Source organism: Oryx dammah, unplaced genomic scaffold, assembly GCF_014754425.2.
Source record: "Oryx dammah isolate SB20612 unplaced genomic scaffold, SCBI_Odam_1.1 HiC_scaffold_28, whole genome shotgun sequence".
In the NCBI taxonomy this organism is placed as follows: domain Eukaryota; kingdom Metazoa; phylum Chordata; class Mammalia; order Artiodactyla; family Bovidae; genus Oryx; species Oryx dammah.
Window position 1 is genome coordinate 1,745,856 of NW_024070212.1, and position 23,150 is coordinate 1,769,005.

At 39.3% G+C, this 23,150-nt stretch overlaps 1 protein-coding gene across 2 annotated transcripts in view; it reads right to left on the reverse strand.

The window, feature by feature from the left end:
* Nucleotides 1-1,172: 1,172 nt before the first annotated feature.
* MAEL (maelstrom spermatogenic transposon silencer) overlaps nucleotides 1,173-23,150 on the reverse strand; it is a 54,192-nt gene continuing 32,214 nt past the window's right edge. For both annotated transcript variants that reach the window (XM_040229960.1, XM_040229959.1), the window contains 4 exons: nucleotides 6,135-6,197; nucleotides 5,491-5,623; nucleotides 2,236-2,311; nucleotides 1,173-1,698 (listed from right to left, as the gene is read on the reverse strand). In XM_040229960.1, coding sequence (XP_040085894.1) covers nucleotides 1,511-1,698; nucleotides 2,236-2,311; nucleotides 5,491-5,623; nucleotides 6,135-6,197 — 460 coding nt within the window. In that variant the 3' untranslated portion in view covers nucleotides 1,173-1,510. The remainder of the gene's footprint in view (nucleotides 1,699-2,235; nucleotides 2,312-5,490; nucleotides 5,624-6,134; nucleotides 6,198-23,150) is intronic.

Sequence of the window (23,150 nt, forward strand, 5' to 3'; positions counted from 1 at the left end):
GAGGCAAGGAGGCCAGGCGCCCTGCAGTCCATGGGGTCACAGTCAGCCATGACTGAGCGACTGAACTCAGTTACTGTCATGCTGATTTGGAAGAGAGATAAAATGGTCTCATAGCTTATAAAGATTTAAAAACCAATCTGCTAGTAGGAAATGCAACATATAAAGTTACATTCAATAACTGTTCCTTGTTTAAAGATCTGATATCAGAGACAGAAGAAAAGGAGGTAAACACAGTGAGGATATGGGTAACATGGTCTTTGGAGGCAGACATGGTTAACATTTTTTCCACAGAGTAGCTACATGACCTGAATCTCTGAGTTGGCATGTGTGTGCTCTCACTTAGGGTCGTGTCTGACTCTTTGAGGCTCCATGGACTGTAGCCCACCAGGCTCCTCGGTCCATAGAGTTTTCCAGGCAAGTATACTAGAGTGGGTTGCCATTTCCTTCTCCAGGGGATCTTCCCCACCCTGGGATCAAACCTGCATCTCTTTTGTTTCCTGCACTGGCAGGCAGATTCTTTACCACTGTGCCACCTGTGTGTGTAAGATGGAGTGGAAGTATCACCTTCTTCAGAGTGGTTATTAAGAACTTTACAAGCTGTGTGTGTATATTTCTGTAAATGTGTGTGTGTGTCTCCACAATGTAGGTATTCAGTAGTAAAGGAGAATACGGCTATTAAGAAAAACCCGAGTCCAAGTAATTCTCCTGGGTTTTGAGTCAAACAGACCTAAATTAGATTGCTGTTTCTGCCACTGCCACCTATGGTCTTACTATGGTTGCAAGAAAAGGGGGTTACTGTATCTCTTTACTCCAGGGCTATATAATAGCCCAAGTAGAGAACATGAGCCAGTTTAAGTCAGTCACAAACAGGCCAAATTCTTGACTCAAAATATATCTGCTTGGAATGTGCAGAAGGTTTTGTGGTCAAGTAAATCTGCAATCTGGTCACTATCCAGCCATATGATTTTCAGAAAATCACATAATCTCTTTTTGGTTTCTCATTCTTCAAACAACTTTTGCCAAAGTCAGCATGTTTCAAAGACTTTAAGTAGAGAAAGTATTTTTGTTAAAGACTAATTTTTTTAGATATTTGCAATAAAAAGAGGTGGTCTCAAGGGTACCATTTCATATATCATAATGGAAAGAAATACAACTATTTAAAAATCTTTCATAACAGATATTCAATACCTTTATTGTGGAGGAAAAGATACAAAAATATAACATTCCCCAAAGCACAACTCTTAAAATGCTGGTTTTATTACAGGACTCAAAACTTTAATGGTATTACCATAATACCGTCAGAAAGTAGAACAAGCCCTAAAGAAAAAAGCAAAAATGCCAAGATCTTCTCCAACCACAATTATTTTTAATCCACGAAACAGAATTTCCTTACAAATTAAGTAGTTTTTATAGTAATGACATTTATCATTGATGTCATCTGTTTAATATATGACTATAGTCAGAAGAAAAGTTGCCCTGTTATTTTTCCAGAAATTGAAATGTACCATCATTAAGATAAGGAAGAGAAAGATTTGTATCCGTGTTTTGGGGATGTGTAAGGTGAGACTGAAGTCTCACAGTTGGAGAATTTATGGATATTGCTGGAGGAACTGGAGATGCTCTCTAGTAAGCGGGTAATCCCTCTTCCCCGAACGCTGCTGTTTTGGCCAGGGATTTTCACCCCAGATGGGTAGTCACCTAGGATATTAAAAATACAAGAAAAGAAATGTAGCAATTTTACAGTTTTATTATAAACAGCTTCCTCAATTGATTCATCCTTCGTTGCACGGCTTTCACTAAACCATGATTAAACAGATCATCAAAAGGGGAGATAATTCTTAGAGTAAATGCCAAAAGGCTGAACATTCTTTTTAAGTCCCGGAAACCTTAACTGAAGTTCTTCAGGGACCATTTGAAAATTCATGTCACTAGCTTTTTTAAACTTTCCCATTTCCCCAAAGACACCCTCACATCAAAACTATAAAACAACAGCTGCTACCAGAGTAACAGGCTTTATTTTAAATGCCCTGAACAAAATTCTGAAAAGTTAAATTTTATCAAAGTGATAAAAAGCCACACATATGCAAATGAAATGCCTTTGACAAGTAAAATTCCCAATTCAAGATTCTTACGTGCTAAAGCTAAAGCAATCTGGAACATCTGTTTAAGTACCACACCCTGGGATCTTAGAAAGACCCTAACTTTGAGGTGCCTTATTAAACATAAGATGCTTACCAGTGGGTGTGTTTGATCTTTGTTCTTCATTAGAAGAGCTGAAATGAGAGAATCCTGGACTCTCAACCCTTAGCTTCTATAAGTAAAAACCAAGCAACAAACAAACAAACAAAAAAACAGTGGGAAACATTTATTTCTTATTATTGGATCATCTACTTCAAATTACTCCTTAAATACAAACTAACACCCACTTTCTAATGTCTGATCAACTTTTGAGGAGTACTGTTGTAAAAAGGAAAGCAGAAGGAAATCTTCAAGGGGGGAATTACAGCATAAAAAAGGGTTTTTATTTTTAAATATGAGATCATACAATGTTTCCTAATAAGAATGACTCAGAACAGAAAGAAACCTTAGTGATGAAGGAAATAGTATAAAATCTTTAGAGCCATGTCCTTAGGTAGGTAAGAGAATGAATTATATAGAAATAAAAGGATTGGCCTTAGATAGAAACATAGACAATTCATGCATTAAAGCAGAGTACATGGTGAATGTAATGGTAGGAATACATGGAAAACCTCTTGATTGCCTCTATTTTCTCAGAAAAGGATGGGATAGGAGCGACAGCCAGAACAAGGATGAAGGAAGAGATGATGGAAGTTTGAAGTAAGAAAAGATGCGAAATAACTGTCTAGGAGAGAGGAAGATTAATCAAACCAGAGAAATGGACAAATGCCACACACTGTTCATTTGAAGTTGGTGCTAATAGATATTAAATACCAGTTAGCATGGTAGTTTCTTTTCAAATGTATAAGAACAGAGTAGGTTAAAAGCTGATTTAATCTGGGTTGGTGTTTATTAACCAACTATGATGAAGAATGAAAGGCCAATGGCGTTGACAGTGCAAGTGAGTGGAAATAACAGCAAGGAATCTGAACAGGGAAGGAAGGAGGTGAAGGGCAAGGTGAGGAGACAGAAAGGGGCAAGGTGCAGCAGTGTCCACGTGTGAATGGCACCCCAGAGCTGTGCAATGCAGTGACCTTGTGAAGGAGGGCTTCTGAAGAGTGGGGACATAGAAGGTCTCAGTCAAGGTGAAAGAGCTGTTGGCGCTGAGGTACCAGAGAAAGAAGTGGTAGTCGGAGAGTAGGATGCTTGAAATTGGGATTGTGGGAAGATGCCACTGGGACCTAGACTATGATCATGGGAGTGGATATATTTGATGGATGGCAGGAGATGGCACCACTGGAGAAGGGAAAGTCAAGGAACTGAAATATCAGGCTGTTAGAAAGATCTGTGGGGAAACTGAAATCAAGAATTCTGACAGCAATACTGTTTTTATCTTCTGACTCAATGTTGCTCTAAGAATGGAGATGTCCAACTCAGGGGCCTATGGACTCCAAAAAGGGGCTATCAGCCTGAATGGCATGAGATTCAAAGCCTAGGGGTTTTAGGGAGAAGTTAGGTTAGGAAGTCTGGAGGCCACAAAGTTAAATAAGGACAACTACCTCAAATCTAGGCCCACAATGAATGAGGAGGAAAAAATGTCGCCATTTTAAAGAGCTAACAGGGAAGCAGTGTCTTTAGAGGACAGTCACATTTTAGTTAGAATCAAGGAGGAAAACAGGCCTTCCCCAGAGGAGGCTGACGATACAAGATTTTGTGGATAACTGAGGTTGAGAAGACACACGTTTTCCAGGAGTTGGGGAGGGCTGAATACAGAATCGGCCTAGTAAGATGAGTCTGGGAAATGAGCGAGGCTCTAGGTGTCCTGAGCTCGCATAGTGACTGATGCTAACTATGGAAGGGGAGACAATGAGACTAGACCTGGTAGTCTCAGCACAGACGGCGGTGACAGGGCCAAGGCAGGGCTTCTCATCCTGGATACTACTGACATTTTTAGGCTAAGTAATATTTTGTTTAGAAGGCTGTCCTGTCCCTTGCGGCTCAGCTGGCAAAGAATCTGCCTGCAATGCAGGAGATCTGGGTTTGATGCCTGGATTGGGAAGATCCCCTAGAGAAGGGAAAGGCTACCCACTCCAGTATTTCGGCCTGGAGAATTTCATGGACTATAGTCCATGGGGTCGCAAAGAGTCGGACATGACTGAGTGTCTTTCACTTTCTTTCACTGTACATTATCAGGTGTTTAGCAGGCTTACTGGTATCTACTCACTAGATGCCAGCAGCACCCCATTCCCAGCTGTAACAACCAAATATGTCTCTAAGTGTTGCCAAATGTCTCCTGAACGGCACAAAAATGGGCCCTAGTGAAGAATCACTGTGCTAAGGGTCAACAATACAGAGAGAGAGCAGTCTTGTCCAGATTTTAAAATTATCACACGACTAAGACAGACTTTTAGCAGGGTTTACATTTCTGAGTTTTAACAAAGAGACTTGTGAAACCACCACTGCAATTAGGAGACAGAGCCATCCTATCACCTCAAAAGCCTTCCTCACACTATCCCTTTACAGACACACCCTCCCTCACCCCCTGGGAGCCACTGACATGTGTCCATCATTATCATCTGTATTTTCAAGAATGTCACAGAAATGGAATCATACAGTATATAAACTTTTGAGACTGCTGCTTTTGCTAAGCATAAGTAGTGCCTTTGAGATTGATACTAATAGTTATTTGTATCATTCATTCATTCCATTTTGGGGTTCCCCTTTCACTATTTTATCAATTATTTTAAAATAATACTTGTTTATTATCTACTATATTCTAAGGCAGAATTCTTAGTACTTTCGTATACTGCTACATTCAACCCTTCAACTACTAGCCCTTATTATTATTATTATTGTTCTACAGATAAGAAATCAGCACAGAAAATTCAAATAACTCACAGTCACACAGCCTATATGTAGCAGAAAAATCATGCCTGAAGTGAAATTCAGGAATTCTAACTAGAGAGCCCATACTCTTAACTGCTATGCTCTCAGCAAGGCCTACGAGTAAGTAAATAGCAAGGAGGGAAGAGAGGTGATAGGGAAATTATATCAGCCTCTAATCAAATCCTGAATCAGGTCTTGTATTTAAAATATCTACCTCAAAAATGTATATAATTTTTTTGAATAAATGTTTGAATGTGTTTTGTATAAAGACTAATGCCAAATGTCCCACAGAAAGAAAAAATATACCACGAAAGAAAAGGATCTTATGCAAAATCCAACTGGATTAAAAACTAACATTCCATGAAGGATTAAAAAAACGTTTAAGAGAAGAGAGAACCAAAAAAGGAAAGCTCGTTATCTGTTATGGACCAGGACCACACTGAGCAGGAGATAAGAAACTAACAGCCACCAGAGTCAGCTCCTTACCTGGTAACGCCCTGCATCCAACACCACCATTTTAGGTGTCACGCTATTGCTGGCCTCGTAATCTTGAAGTGGTACATGAGCCTCTGTGAGCTGGATTCCAAAGAGAGTGGCTAGAGAATTACTGATGCAGTACCTTTAAAAAGGAATTCAAAATGTTCATTATCAGAATCTTACCTAATTTATTTAAAAAGCAGTCACATTTTAAAAATTTCTAACAAAGTATGTCAGAGATATTGTAAATCTGGGAAAAAAGAAATTTAGAGATTTGAATAAAAATGGGAATTGGTAGCAGCACATATAAAACTGGACATCAGTGGTAAGCAATACTTTGATTAGCAAATGTAATATCAGCCTCATTATAAGAGAAAAGGAATGAGGGTAAAGATTACCAGAATAGGAATCCTAGAAGGAAAAATTCAGCTTAAGTGCCTCTGAAGGGTCAGTAAAATTGCTCAGGTGCTAACTACAACCGACAAGTAGTGACAGTGATAATAAAAGTAACATGATTTTAAAAAGTGTTTGTTTTAAAAAGGAACTGTAGAAACAGAGGTGAAGAGTGATGCACCCTATGTGTCAAAGCAATAACAAGGAAAGTTGCAAAGAATTCAATGCAGATTAGAGTATTATGAAGACTCCTAACTTACGCAATTTTCTTGCAAACAGCTAAAGCACAGAAGAGAATATCATTTTCTTCATGCCACTTGCACCTGTACAAAAAAAGACTTTAACATCCTGATCTACTGAGTTTTCATGTGCCAAATTTCAAACTTACTGTCAGTTTTTCTTAAATGATTTCAATTATTACTCAAATACTAAAATTTCTAATTTAACATACAAAAATAGATTTTTTAAAAAACAAGTTTACATCACTTCCTCAGATGCAAATTCATGATATATTGCAAACAACACACAACTATAAGAGACAAATTTTACCTTGAAATAAAATGAGAGTTCAGGAGACTTTAGTGACTATGGTTAGCATGCATTCGCAAAACAAGTATTTACTGAATATATACTACTTACCAGGCTTGTTCTAGGCATTAGGGATACAGCATTGAATGAAACACACTTAGGCACACAAAATTTACTTTCTAATGGGAAAGTCAGATTAAAGATATGTAGGCATAACATATACTAAGTTAGATGGTAAGTTCTAAGAAGGAAATAAAACAAAAAGGTGATATGAAATGCTACAGAAGGGTGACATTTTAGATAAGTTAGGCAGGGAAGGTATGACTGAGAAGTGGATGTTTGAGTGAAGACTTCAGGCAGTGATGTTAAAATGACCAACAGCATACATACAAGAACCACTATAAACCTGCATATATCTTTCCCCCGAGTGCCAAAGTCTATTGAGACTCAGAACAGCACTACCTGCATAATACTGGGTTGGCCAAAAAGTTTGTTTGGGGCTTTCTGAAAGATGAACAAACTGTTTGGCCAATCCAATAGGAGGCTTGCCTGAATTTAGCATGAATTTCCATTTAAAAATTATAAACATGGTAAACAGTAAGTACTGCATGTCTACCTACTAACCACTAAAGATAAGGAGAAGGAAACAATCCCATTTACCAATACATCAAAAAGAATAAAGAATACCTAAAAATAAACCTACCTAAGTAGGCAAAAGGACTGAAGTTCAAAAACGAGAAGATACTGATTAAAAAATCTAAAGATGACATCAACAAACGGAAAGATAAACCATGTTACTGGACTGGAAGAATCAATATTGTCAAAATACCACCTCAGTCTACTGATTCAACACAATCCCTGTCAAATCACCAATGGAAGATCAAAATTTTCCAGGCAAGAGTACTAGAGTGGGGTGCCATTGCCTTTTCCATTATGGAAATACAAAAGACCCCAAATAGCCAAAGCAATCCTGAGAGAAAAACAGAGCTGGAGATATAAGGTTCCTTGACTTCAGACTATACTATAAAGCGACAGTCATCATGAATGGTATGAAAAGGCAAAAGATATGACCCTGAGAGATGAACTCCCCAGCTTGGTAGGTGCCCTATATGCTACTGGAGAAGAGTAGAGCAATAGCTCCAGAAGGAATGAAGAGGTGGAGCCAAAGCGGAAACAATGCCCAGTGGTGGATGCGTCTGGTGGTACAAGTGAAGTCTGATGCTATAAAGAACAATAATGCATAGGAACCTGAAATGTTAGGTCCATGAGTCAAGATTAAATCAATGTGGTCGAACAGAAGATGGCAAAACTGAACACTGATGTTTTAGAAAGCAGTAAACTAAAATGGAAGGGAAAACGTGAATTTAATTCAGATGATCATTATATCTAAAACTGTGGGCAAGAATCCCTTAAAGGAGTGGAGTAGCCCTCATAGTCAACAAAGGAGTCCAAAATGCAGTACTTGGGTGTCACTCAAAAATGTTAGAATAATCTCAGCTCGCTTCCAAGGCAAACCATTCAATATCATAGTTCAGTTCAGTCCAGTCGCTCAGTCGTGTCCAGCTCTTTGCGACCCCATGAATCGCAGCATTCCAGGCCTCCCTGTCCATCACCAACTCCCGGAGTTTACTCAAACTCATGTCCATCGAGTCAGTGATGCCATCCAACCATCTCATCCTCTGTCGTCCCCTTTTCCTCCTGCCCCCAATCCCTCCCAGCATCAGGGTCTTTTCCAATGAGTCAACTCTTCGCATGAGGTGGCCAAAGTATTGGAGTTTCAGCTTCAGCATCAGTCCTTCCAAAGAAATCCCAGGACTGATCTCTAAATCCTTTAGGATGGATTGGTTGGATCTCCTTGCAGTCCAAGGGACTCTAAAGAGTCTTCTCCAACACCAAGTTCAAAAGCATCAGTTCTTCGGTGCTCAGCTTTCTTTATAGTCCAACTCTCACATCCATACATGACCACAGGAAAAACCATAGCCTTGACTAGATGGACCTTTGTTGGCAAAGTAATAGCTCTCCTTTTCAATATGCTTTCTAGGTTGGCCATAAATTTCCTTCCAAGGAGTAAGCGTTTTTTAATTTCATGGCCACAATCACCATCTGCAATGATTTTGGAGCCCCCCAAAATAAAGTCAGCTACTGTTTCCACGGCTTCCCCATCAATTCCCCATAAAGTGATGGGACCAGATGCCATGATCTTCATTTTCTGAATGTTGAGCTTTAAGCCAACTTTTTCACTCTCCTCTTGAGCTTTTTAGCTCCTCTTCACTTTCTGCCATAAGGGTGGTCTCATCTGCATATCTGAGATTACTGATATTTCTCCCAGCAATCTTGATTCCAGCTTGTGCTTTTTCCAGCCCAGCATTTCTCATGATGTACTCTGCATATAAGTTAAATAAGCAGGGTGACAATATACAGCCTGGATGTATTCCTTTTCCTATTTGGAACCAGTCTGTTGTCCAAGTCAATGACCCAATCACTGATGCTGAAGAAGCTGAACAGTTCTATGATGGCCTACAGAACCTACTGGAACACCAAAAAAGGTGTACTTTCATCATAGAGGACTGGAGCGCGAAAGAAGGAAGCCACGAGATACCTGGAATTACAGACAAGTTTGACCTTGGAGTACAAAATGAAGCAGGGCAAAGGCTAACAGGGTTTTGCCAAGAGAATACACTGGTCATAGAAAACACTCTTTTCCAGCAACACAAGAGGCAATTCCACAAACAGACATCACCAGATGGTCAATACTGACATCAGACTGATTGTATTCTTTGTAGCCAAAGATGGAGAAGCTCTATACAGTCAGCAAAAACAAGACCTGGAGCTGGCTATGGTTCAGATCATAAGCTCCTTATTGCAAAATTCAGGCTCAAGCTGAATAGAGTAGGGAGAACCAGTAAGATATTCAGGTATGACCTAAATCAAATCCCTTATGTTTATACAGTGGAGGTGATTAATAGACTCAAGGGACCAGATCTGGTAGAAGAGTGCCTGAAGAACTATGGATGGAGGTTTATGACATTGTACAGGGGGTGGTGACCAAAACCATTCCCAAGAAAAAGAAATGCAAAAAGGCAAAATGGTTGTCTGAGGAGGCCTTACAGCCGAGGAAAGAAGTGAAAGGCAAAGGAGAAAGGGAAAGATATACCCAACTGAATGCAGAGTTCCAGAGAATAATAAGGAGATATAGGAAAGCCTTCTTAAGTGAGCAATGCAAAGAAATAGAGGAAAATAACAGAATGGGAAAGACTAGAGATCTCTTTAAGCAAAATGGAGACATTTCATGCAAAGATAGGTACAATAAAGGACAAAAATGGCAAGGACCTAACAGAAGCAGAAGAGATTAAGAAGAGGTGGTAAGACTACACAGAAGATCTGTACGAAAAAGCTCTTAATGACCCAGATAACTATGATGGTGTGATCACTCACCTAGAGCTAGACATCCTGCAGTGTGAAGTCACGTGGGCCTTAGAAAGTATTACAATGAACAAAGCTAGTGGAGGTGATACATTTCCAGCTAAGCTATTTCAAATCCTTAAAAATGATGTTCTGAAAGTGCTGCACTCATTATGCCAGCAAATTTGGAAAACTCTGCAGTGGCCCGGGACTGGAAAATGTCAGTTTTCATTCCAATCCCAAAGAAAGGCAATGCCAAAGAATGTACAATTACTGTACAATTGTACTCATTTTACATGCCAGCTAGATTATGCTCAAAATCCTTCAAGCTAGACTTCAAGAGTATGTGAACTGAGAACTTCGAGATGTACAAGCTGGCTCTGGAAAAGGCAGAGGAACCAGATTTCAAATTGCCAACATACTCTGGATCATAGAAAAAGCAAGGAATTTTTAAAAAACACCTACTTCTGCTTCTCTGACTATGCTAAAGCCTTTGACTGTATGTATCACAACAAACTGGAATATTCTTAATGAGATGGGAATCTCAGCCCACATGACGCACCTCCTGAGAAACCTGCACACGTGCCAAGGAGCAACAGGTATAAGTGAAGGAGGAACAACGGACTGGTTCCAGGTTAGGAAAGGGGTATGCCAAGGCTGCATATTGTCACCCTGATGATCTGACTTACAAAGCAGAGCATATCCTGCAAAATGCTGGGGTGGAGGAATCACAACCTGGAATCAAGACTGCTGGGAGAAATATCAACAGCCTCAGGAGTGCAGATGATACCACTTTAACAGCAGAAAGTGAAGAGGAACTGAAGAGCCTCTTGATGAAGGTGAAAGAGCAGAGTGAAAAAGCTGGCTTAAAACTCAACATGCAAAAACAACGATCATGGCACCTGGTCCCATCACTTCATGGCGAATAGATGGGAAAACAGTGGAAATAATGACAGACTTTATTTTTTGGGGCTCCAAATCACTGCAGATGGTGACTGCAGCCACAAAATTAAAAGATGCTTGCTCTCAGGAAGAATAGCTACAACAAACCTAGACAGTGTATTAAAAAGCAGAGAAACCACTTTGCTGACAAAAGTCCATCTAGTCAAAGCTATGGTTTTTCCAGTAGTCATGTACGGATGTGAGAGTTGGACCATAAGGAAGGCTGAGTGCTGAAGAATCGATGCTTTTGAACTGTGGTACTGGAGAAGACCCTTGGAGAGTCCCTTGGACATCAAGGAGATCAAACCAGGCAATCCTAAAGGAAATCAACCTTGAATATGCTAAAGCTCCAATACTTTGGGCACCTGATGAGAAGAGTCAACTCACTGGAAAGACCCTGATTCTGGGGAAGATTGAGGGCAAGAGGAGAAACAGAAACAGGATAAGATGGTTGGATGGCATCACTGACTCAATGGACATGAGTTTGAGCAAACTCTGGGAGATAGTGAAGGACAGGGACACCTGGCTTGCTGCAGTCCATGGGAGTGCCTAGAGTTGGACATGATTTAGTGACCGAACAATAACAACAACAATAAATGGCACAAGTAGAGAGTTATAGATCACCAAACAGGATAAAAAGCCCAGAAGTAAACCCACACATCTAGGATCAATTAATTTATAGCAGGAGGCAAAAGAGAACCCCATGAACAGTATACCTTGAGAACCCCATGAACAGTATGAAAAGGCAAAAAGACAGGACACAGAAAGATGAACTCCCCAGCTCAGCAGTACTCAATATGCTACTGAAGATCAGTGGAGAAATAACTCCAGAAAGAATGAAGAGATGGAGCCAAAGCAAAAACAACAACCAGTTCTGGATGTGACTGCTGATGGAGGAAAGGTTTGAAGCTGTAAAGATCAATACTGCATAGGAACCTGGAACGTTAGGTCCATGAATCAAGGCAAACTGGAAGTGGTCCAACAGGAGATGGCAAGAGTGAACATCTACATTTTAGGAATCAATGAACTAAAATGGACTGGAATGGGTGAATTTAACTCACATGACTATTGTATCTACTACTGTGGGCAAGAAACCCTTAGAAGAAATGGAGTAGCCATCATGGTCAACAAAAGAGTCCGAAATGCAGGACTTGGATGCAGTCTCAAAAACGACAGAATGATCTCTGTTCGTTTCCAAGGCAAACCATTCAATATCGCAGTAATCCAAGTCTATGCCCCAACCAGTAATGCTAAAGAAGCTGAAGTTGAACAGCTCTATGAAGACCTACAAGACTTTCTAGAACTAACACCCCAAAAAGATGTCCTTTTCATTATAGGGGATGCCTAAAGGGGATGCCTATAGGGAATGCCAAAGTAGGAAGTCAAGAAATACCTGGAGTAACAGGGAAATTTTGCCTTGGAATGCGGAATGAAGCAGGGCAAAGGCTAATAGAATTCTGCCAAGAAAGCACACTGGTCATAGCAAACACCCTTTTCCAACAACACAGAAGACTCCAAACATGGACATCACCAGATGGTCAACACTGAAATCAGACTGATTATATTCTTTGCAGCCAAAGATGGAGAATCTCTATACAGTCAGCAAAAACAAGACCGGGAGCTGACTGTGGCTCAGATCATGAACTCCTTATCATCAAATTCAGACTTAAATTGAAGAAGTAGGGAATCCCACTAAACCATTCAGGTATGACCCAAACCTAATCCCTTACAATTATACAGTGGAAGTGACAAATAGATTCAAGGGATTAGATATGATAGAGTGCCTGATGAACTATGGATGGAGGTGTGTAACACTGTACAGGAAGCAGTGATCAAGACCATCCCCAAGAAAAAGAAATGCATAAAGCAAAATGGTTGTCTGAGGAGGCCTTACAAATAGCTGAGGAAAGAAGAGATGTGAAAGGCAAAGGAGAATATGAAAGATACACCCATCTAAATGGAGAGTTCCAAAGAACAGCAAGGAGAGATAAGAAAGCCTTCCTCATTGATCAGTGCAAAGAAATAGAAAACAATAGAATGGGAAAGACTAGAGATCTCTTCAAGAAAATTAGAGATACCAAGGGAGCATTTCATGCAAAGATGGGCACAATAAAGGAAAGAAATGGTATGGACCTGAAAGAAGCAGAAGATATTAAGAAGAGGTGGCAAGAATACACAGAAGAACTGTACAAAAAAGATCTTCATGACCCAGATAATCATGATGGTGTGATCACTCACCTAGAGCCAGACATCCTGGAATGGGAAGTCAAGTGGGCCTTAGGAAGCATCACTACAAACAAAGCTAGTGGAGGTGATGCAATTCCAGTGGAGCTATTTCAAATCCTAAAAGATGATGCTGTGAAAGTGCTGCACTCAATATACCAGCCAATTTGGAAAACTCAGCAGTGGCCACAGGACTGGAAAAGGTCAGTTTTCATTCCAATCCCAAAGAAAGGCAATGCCAAAGAATGCTCAAACTACCACACAACTGCACTCATCTCACACACTAGTAAAGTAATGCTCAAAGTTCTCCAAGCCAGGCTTCGATAGTACGTGAACCGTGAACTTCCAGATGTTCAAGCTGGATTTAGAGAAGGCAGAGGGACCAGAGATCAAATTGCCAACATTTGCTGGATCATCAAAAAAGCAAGAGAGTTCCAGAAAAAACATATATATTTCTGCTTTATTGACTATGCCAAAGCTTTTGACTGTGGAACACAATAAACTGTGGAAAATTCTTACAGAGATGGGAATACCAGTCCACCTGACCTGCCTCCTAAGAAATCTGAGTGCAGGTCAAGAAACAACAGTTAGAACTGGACATGGAACAGACTGGTTCCAAATCAGGCAAGGAATACGTCAAGGCTGTATACTGTCACTCTGTGTATTTAACTTCTATGCAGAGTACATCATGAGAAACGCTGGACTGGATGAAGCACAAGCTGGAATCAAGATTGCAGGGAGAAGAATCAGTAACCTCATATATGCAGATGACACCACCCTTATGGCAGAGCAAAGAGGAGGAACCGAAGAGTCTCTTGATGAAAGTGAAAGAGGAGAGTGAAAAAGTTGGCTTAAAACTCAACATTCAGAAAACTAAGATCATGGCATCTGGTCCCATCACTTCATGGCAAATAGATCGGAAAACAGTAGAAAGAGTGACAAGACTTTATTTTGGGGGGCTCTAAAATCACTGTAGATGGTGACTGCAGCCATGAAATTAAAAGATGCTTGCTGCTTGGAAGAAACATTAGGACCAACCTAGATAGCATATTAAAAAGCAGAGACATTATTTTGCCAGCAAAGATCCCTCTAGTCAATGCTATGGTTTTTCCAGTAGTCATGTATGGTTGTGAGAGCTGGACTATAGAGAAAGCTGAGCACCGAAGAATTGATGCTTTTGAACTGTGATTTTGGAGAAGACTCTTGAGAGTCCCTTGGACTGCAAGGAGATCCAACCAGTCCATCCTAAAGGAGATCAGTCCTGGGTGTTCTTTGGAAGGACTGATGCTGAAACTTAAACTCCAATACTTTGGCCACCTGAGGGCAAAGAACTGACTCATTTGGAAAAGACCCTGATGCTGGGAAAGACTGAAGGCAGGAGGAGAAGGGGACGACAGAGGATGAGACAGTTGGATGGCATCACCGACTCAATGTACAGGAGTTTGAGTAAACTCTAGGAGTTGGTGACAGACAGGGAGGCCTGGCATGCTGCAGTCCATGGGGTTGCAAAGGGTCAGACATGACTGAGCAACTGAACTCAAGGAGGGAAAAATATATAATGGAGAAAAGATAGTCTCTTCATTGAGAGGTGCTGGGGAAACTGGAATGTAAAGGAAATGAAATTAGAACATTTTCTAACATCATACATAAAAATAAACTAAAATGGATTAAAGACCTCAATGTAAGACCAACTATCATAAAACTTAAGAGGAAAACACAGGTAGAACAACTCTGACATAAAAATCACAGCAATCTCTCTTCTGACCCACCTCATAAAGAAAATAAAAACAAAAATGAACTGGGACCTAATGAAACCTAAAAGCTTTTGCACAGCAAAGAAAGTCATAAACAAGACAAAAAGACAACACCCAGAATGTGGGAATACATTCACACTATTCACACATACACACTATTATGTATCAGAGAGAGAACCAAGGAGGACCTACTGTATAGCACAGGAAATTCTACTCAATACTCTGTAATAATTTATATGGGAAACAGAATCTGAAGAAGAATAGATACATGTATCTATAACTGTATCACCATGTTGTACACATGAAACTAACTCAACATTATAAGTAAACTATATTCCAATAAGAAACAAACAAAAGAAAACTAAATCTAGTTCTCACATGTCCATGTAGAATCAAGAAATTTTAAGTTTCCAGTTAGTTTTGCCCCTTGTTCAGATTTTAATTCCCAAGAGCACCTACTTAATATACACATTTTCCATTGGAGATCATATTTTAAGTGAAAGCAATTAAAAATATTATAATGTATCCCAATATTAAAACAAACTACAACAACAAAAACCCCAGAAAAATCTGTCTCCAGGGAAAAATGTCTCCAAATCTCATACTGTTAAAAAGGACATTATTTTGATCTGGTTTATTTATACTTACTGATCTTCCTCCAAATTATCCCAAAAGATGAATGTATTTTCTAGTAAAGGACGATTCATTCTAAAAACTGTCAATAATCCAAACTTTGTATATGTTATGCTAATATGAATTATGCAACCTCAAATCTAGCTTCAGCTTTAATACATTTCCAGTGTGCTTCCTTTATGAAGTTCCTCTCTAAAGTAATAACATAAGATCATAAGTGAGTATGTCTGTTAAGCCTGCAACTCACTCCCGAAGTTTCAAAACTATTTTATCCGTTAAAATTATGTGCAGCATAGAGGACTTTTACACTCTTCCCTTGATATCTCAAGGTCTCAATGATCTCTGTTCCTCTTATTTCAGGGCTAAGTTTACTCCTGTTCAAGGACAGGCCTGCCTTTCCCTTTTCTCAGGAACCACCGTTATCTGACAGTTAACTGATGCCCTCCACCTCTAGTCAAACTTACTCACTGTTTTTTCTCAATCAGACTCTCTATGTTTTCAACCCTGAATCACTGCTCAGGCCATGTTATTCCTTTGGAAAGGTTCTCCCTTTAACCCAAATTTCTGCTCAGAGAAATTCTATCCATCTTTCCAGAAGAAGCAAATAAAACATTTATTCTATAAAGTACTTCATATATTAAATACATGAAGCAATTCCTCTCTCATGTGGTTTACCATAATCTTCTGAAAGTCTTTAAGGATTTTCAGAAATTATCATATATAACTCATGCATAATGTGCTTTACTGCTCTTATCAGGCAGGAGACTCTGAGGGCAAGGGCAACCCTGTTACTCTTTCCCTTGTTTCCCACAGAACCTAGTCTCATGCCTTACATACAAAAGCTGTATTTGTTAAATATCAAAACCTCAAGCTGGACTAAGAAAAAGCTTCTAAAGTGATATCAAAATAGAAAACTGCACCTCTTAAACTATGAATGCTTCTGGTTCAAGATGCCTAAATTTATCTCCTCTTAAGACCCTATCAAACTGAGAGTCAAACAGTCATAGTAGTGGATGCCCACAATAAAGGAGAAAACAGGAAGAGGCCTCCAAGGAAGAGAGTCTAACAGATCTGTGGGGATCAGAAAGTAAATGAAGGAGTGACACCTGATGGACCTAGACAAACGAAGTCCCAGCCTTCAGTACTCACAGAATAGGTAGCACAGACGCTAACCGACCTGTGGACCTCTGGAGAAGCTCTGAACTCACGGACATGTCCCTGGCCAGAGAGCAGAGGCAAGCTATGAGACTGGACTTCTTCTGCACAGAGAACAGTTAACTTCCCGACTCCATGCACGGAAGTGACCTGTTCTTGGAGAACTAGGCAGCAGGCGTAGGTGCTGAAACCAGGGCAAAACCTCAGGATTCTGGAAGCTATGATTCTACCTCCAACTTTACAACCAGCTCCCGTGTCTGCTTTCCCTTAGCAAAGCTTGGTCAGTTGACAGTCCCCACTGGACAACACAGAGCACATATTCATCTTTACAGCCTCATTCTAAAATAAGCCAAGGACAATCAGACATTGAAGGAACCTAGAAAGGTCCACACAGGAAGATCACAGCGAGACGGAGAAGGAGAGGGAAGCCCAGAGTGCTGCAATTCATGGGTTTGCAGGGTTAGACACGACTGAGTGACTCAACAACAACCACAGGAGGATCCCAACTCCCAACCCAAAAGGATGAGATAATCCAGGGAACCAAAGCAAGCTAACATTTCTGCCCCACCAACAAGCACCCCAATGAGATTTGTGAAATTACTACCTCTATAATCCTAGGTTTTCTTTTCATCTCTTCAACCCTCATCAACATTGATGATCGGCTATGATGATTTACACAGATAGCAACTGTGGGCTGAAAGGTTCTAGAAGATCAAAAAGTCAATCTCTCCCCAGTTTGAAAATGTCAGAGTTTGTGAGGGCTCTGTGCTGGGCCCTCTTCTCTCTGCATCCTCTGCCTAGATGATCTCATCTATACCCTGTAAGATCCATTTAGGCAGAGGATTTGGCTCTCTTCATTGCATTTTCAGTATCCAGAACAGTGCCTGAAATATAGTGAAACGAATGCTGACATTATCCAAACTTTTCCACTGAGTTCTAGGCCAGAACGACCAGCTGCTTACATACTATTTCTAGAACTTGCCTCACCAGGGCCTCAACATATTCTAAACTTGCTCCTCTTTCACTTCCTCCTCTACTCTGAGGTCTACACTAGAAACCTGTGCACTGTCTTTAGGTCTTCCTCTTTCCATCTTCTCTTCCTGTACCCAGCCCATCAGCAAGGTCCACTGATTTCAACCAATCTGACAGCTACTTACTTTACTGTCATCATCCTTGTTCAAGCCATTTCTTACATGGACCAGAGAAATGACTAATAATTACAGGCTCAATACCTTCTTTCTTGACCTCTCCTAATACATCCATTAAATACTCACAAATTTTTAGAAATCTTAGCTAATCCTGTTGATTCCCTAATTTGATAAAATTCCTTCCCTTAGCTAACAAGGCCCTATCTTTATGGTCCTTGCTTATTGCTTCAACCTCATCTTATGCATTCTCCCCTTTGCTCACTAACTCTCCAGTGGCACACACAGACTGTCTAACAGCGTTCAGTAAACACCAAGTTTTCACCTCAAGGTCTTTGCAACCCTCTGCTCAGGATGCTGTTCCTTCTATTTTTAGCAAGGCTGCTTCTCTCCTCTTGCTTAAGATCTCAGCTTTAATGTTAAATTATCAAAAAAGTCTCCTTAACATTCTAGAAAGCAGTCTACCTTTCTGCACAGTATTTCCTACTATAGTACCCTGCTGATTTCCTTACCACTGATCACAGTTAAAACCACTTTTTTTTTTTTTTAAACAGGATGTTTCTCTTTCCCACTTAAGTGTGAGCTGCATGAAAGCAGAGACCATATTAATCTTATTCACCACTACATGTTTGGTAAGTGCCTAGGATACTTACTGGGACATGCTTAATAAATATTTGTTGATTAAATAAAAGCTGCCTTGTTTCAGTCAGCGGGTCACAGTGAATTATTCAAAGGACAATTATGACAGGAAGCAACAAGGAGAATGGGGGGAATTTATAAAAGTTATAAATACTCTAGCCTTCAAAATAACATGATAGTCATTAACAGCCTGTTTAAGACTCTTGCTAATGTTTTTATGTAACTATATTCAATTTCACCAATATAAAACCCACCCATTTCTTCTGGAGGTAGAAACAATATTTATCAAAAATTTATTACAAATTTTAATAAACTTTAAGAAGTTTAAGAGCAGGGTTTGAAATGAGTCATATCTAGTTTATATGCACTGAGTCCTATCAGCTTATATTGACTAGCAGATTCTAACAACAGTTTCTATTGTCCACTAAAACCAGAACTCCTTTGTAAGATACTATTTGGAATCTTCTGAATATATGTATTCAGAATCATACGATATTATGAAGCTCAGGAAAAGGCAGATCCATCCTTTCCAAAGAAATGTATCATTACAGTGCTTAAAGTTCTATGTAATGGTTCTGTCTTTAACAGGATCCCATGGCACAGACCCCCCAGAATGCCTTACACCAAAGTTACATTATTCCTATTGCAGCCTGTACATAATCTGAGACTCAACTCTGTTTCTTCAACTCTAAAATGATTTTTTCACAGTTTAACTGAAGGTGAAATGCAACATACAAAGTAAAGTATTCTACAATGCTATTGGTCAGTCTAGAAATAGTTGAAATAGCCTAAACAAGTACAAATTTATTTTTCAAAGCAGTCATATGTAGTATTTTAATTTTTATTGCAGTATAGTTGATTTACAATATTGTGTGAGTTTTAGGTATACAGCATAGTGATTTGGTATTTTCACAGATTATATTCCATTACAGGTTATTACTAGATAATGGTATAGTAATCCTGTGTGCTATACAGTATATCCTTGTTATGTATCTATTATGTATGTATTAGTTTGAATCTGATCATCCCAAACTCCTAAATTTCTTCCTCCTCCACCCTCTTTCCCTTTGGTAACACTCTAGTTTGCCTTCTGTATCTGTGACTCTGTTTCTGGTTTGCATATATATTTGCTTATTATTCTTGATAATCTAACAACTGTAATCTTTCAAAATTTTAGTCAATAAACCATTGAGAAAATATTGATTTGTCTCTGAAATCTTCTATTGATATCATCTCACAAGATCAAGAAAGAACCAGCATCAAAATCTGCATAAAAGGTGTCTATCACTGGCTTGGTAGAAAATCCTGAGATAGTAGTGCAGTTATCTTTTAAGAAATGCTGCACTACCACTCTGGATGGCACAGAGACAATAGAGTATAACAATACAGACAATGATTCTGGATATGAAATTTTAGGCATACTTTAGCGAGTGGCTGATGCAATGGTACATAAATCTAAATATCCTAATACATCATCCATAAGCTTAAAGCCTAACAAGAATAAATGAAACAAAGTACAGGCCTGCAGCATAACTAAGAGAACATTATAAGACCACAAGCATCAATTACCTATATATAGAGGGGGAAAAAAAAAAAAACACCTCTTAATTTCCCAATGGAGTCATTTCTCAAGTTCACACCCAAGCCTTTACATAACGTCATATAGAGAGTGGAGCCCAGAAAACATGAGGGAAGAGAGAAGGGAAATGAAGAGCCCAAGATTAAATCATAATCATTCCCACAATAAGGAGGTCCATAAATATTCAGAATCCTGGTAAGATCAGAGCACTGGCTACAGGAAAGGGACTTAAAAGTGCCTGAAGACTCTAGAAGGCAGCCTGGAAGGCAATGTTTCTGGGCAGCAGAAGGCAAGAAGAAAAAGTCCTTCAGAGATTGTGTGAGGGGTAAAAAAGCAAAGAGGGGGAAATTTGATATTTTTCAGAACAAGGAAAGCAGAAGGAAAAAAAAAAGTAAAGACATAACCACACCCCCACCGCCCTGAAAGCATTCAGAGAAACCATACTTTGTTACACGGACAGAAGAGGGAGCACTTAAACTGTCCATCTCAAACCACCGGAAATAACCACCTCTGTCCAAGAAACCCAAGAAGAACACAAAGCCACTGCAGGAGCCAACCGGAGACGAGAACCACGGGCACGGACAACTCTCCCTACCCTCACTCTTGCCCAACCCCCTCCCCCCAAAAAGCATGAAGGAGAAGAAAACTGTAACGCAACACCGAAACACAACAAGGACCGCGCAGGTGGCTCAGTAGTGAAAACCAGCAAAAAACCCACCCCCAGTGCAGGAGATGCACGTGTGATCCCTGGGTCAGGAAGATCCCCTGTACAAAGAAATGGCAACCCACTCCAGTATCTTTGCTTGGGAAATCCCATGGACAGTGGAGCCTGGAGCATTACAGTCCACGGGGTTGCAAAGAGTTGGACACTACTTAGCGACCACACACACATTCTACACTGTTATTAATATACAAATTAAATATCCTCAAACAAAAATCCTGATGATACGAAAACATGGCCTAGATAAGTAACTTCAAAAATAAGACATAAGGGTTGACAAAACTCAGAAAAGAAAAATAGTATAGGAAAATAACTGAATTTCAAACTACCTAAGGAAGAAGAGATTCAAATGAGAAGTTAAGTGAAAAACTTAAGGAAACGGAAAACTAACATGAGAATAAGAGATTAATGAAAGATGAAACGGGGGTGAGAAAGAGTGACCGTAATGAAAGACAGGTAAAACAGACCAAACATACACATATCGGACATCCTTAAGAAAAATGAAATAGAAAAAAATATTACACTACAATCTAAAAAAAATATCCAGAAATAAGACCTGATTCTGCAAGAACTTGGAAAACTGACCTGCAATAATGAACTCAGAGAAATATCCCAGTGAAACTTAGACCTTAGGACTTCCCTGCTGGAACACTGATGGAGAATCTACCTGCCAAAGCAGGAGACAAAGGATCAGTCTCTGTCCAGGAAGAGTCCATATGTGGTGGGGCAACTAAGCTCATGGGCCTCAACTACTGAAGCCCACTCACCCTAGAGCCCATGCTCCGCAACAAGAGAAGCCACCACAGTGAGAAGCCTGTGCACCACAACTAGGGAGAACCCACGCACAGTAATAAAGACCCAGCACAAGAAGAAATGAACAAATGAAAAAATAAATTTCTTAAAAAACTATTAGAGTTTAAAGATGAAAAAATCATTCTTAAGGTCTCCAGGCAAAAAAGATTTTAAAAAAATCAAGAGAATTTAATGACCAAACTTCTAAAAAACAACATAAAGCAATACAGTACAGCTATATTTTTTAAAAACTCAAGGAAATAAAATGCAAACCAATGGAAAAAGTTTTAAGCACGCAAGAACACAGTTACTGTCATTCCCAAGAGCCCTTGATCAATCTACTAGATCAAGATTCAGCAAATGTTTTCTGCAAAGGCGTCAAATAACACAACAACCACTTATAACTACAGGAGATGTCCTAAGACACAGACATAAACAATAGTAATGAGACGACCCCATTTTCAATATAAAACAGATCAAGCAGACAAAAAAACATAAAGAGGTAACGCAGCTTAAACGACATAATAATGGGTACTTGTCAAAAGTTGCACCCTGACAAATACATATTGTTCTCATATATCCACAAAACAGTCCAAAAATTGATTATTTAATTTGCAAAACACTGGTAACTTTCATAAGGTAGAAATGTTATAAACAATACTCTGAACAAAATGCAAAAAGACACTAAAATTTACTAACAAAAAATCAGAAAGGCTTTCTTTCCATCTGCACATTTAAAAGCCTCATAATAACTCTTCGGTTAAAGAGAGCTGGAACTACAGAATTAAAAAAAAAAAAAGACAAAATGCTATGTCAACAACTTATGGGATGCACTGAAAGTGATGTCTGAGAAAATTCACTCCACTAAACACGTATCAATTAAAAAATCAAAAAGGTTAACACTGAGCTCACAAATCTAAACAAAGAATCACAAAGTACCAAGAATACAAAAACAGAAATGAATGAGGAAGAGAACAAAACATTAGTAGATCTAATAAACTGAAATCCTGCGGCTTAAAAAAAAAAAAAGACAATGCACGAGGTATGATTTAGGAGGGGAAAGCAGAAGCACAAATACATAAGAAACCAATGAAACAAGGAATTTTAAATTATAAGAGACTAAGTTTGCAGACTTAAATAAGTCTGGAAACCTATATAAAATGAATCATTTCCTAGGGAAGTACAGATTACCAAAACTGATGCAATTAAAGTTAGAAAGTCTAATCAAGTCAACTTGCACAGAATAAACAAAGTTATCACCCCACAAAAACTCACCAGACTCAGATAGGCACAATCTATGTGAGAAAAATTTTAAAACAATCTTGAAAGACCCAAACATAGATACGAACAATGGAAAGACATCTCCTGTCCTTGGACAGAATTCATATATAAAGATTCCAGTTCTCCAGTTAGTTTATGAATTTAATGCAATCCAAAGAACTTTACAGAACTTCCCTGGTGGCTCAGAATGTAAAGAATCTGCCTGCAATGCAGGAGACCCAGGTTTGATCCCTGGGTCAGGAAGATTCCCTGGAGAAGGGAATGGCTACCAACTCTAGTATTCTTGCCTGAAGAATCCCAAAGACAGAGGAGCCTGGTGGGCTGCAGTCCCCAGGGTCACAAAGAGTCAGACAAGACTGACTAACATTTTAAAGAAATTTTACAGAACTAGACTGAACTGTTTTGTTTAAACTGTCCTAATGTACTGCACATTCAAAATGTAATAAAACCAACAAATATGGGCAAAACCAAACTGGAATAAA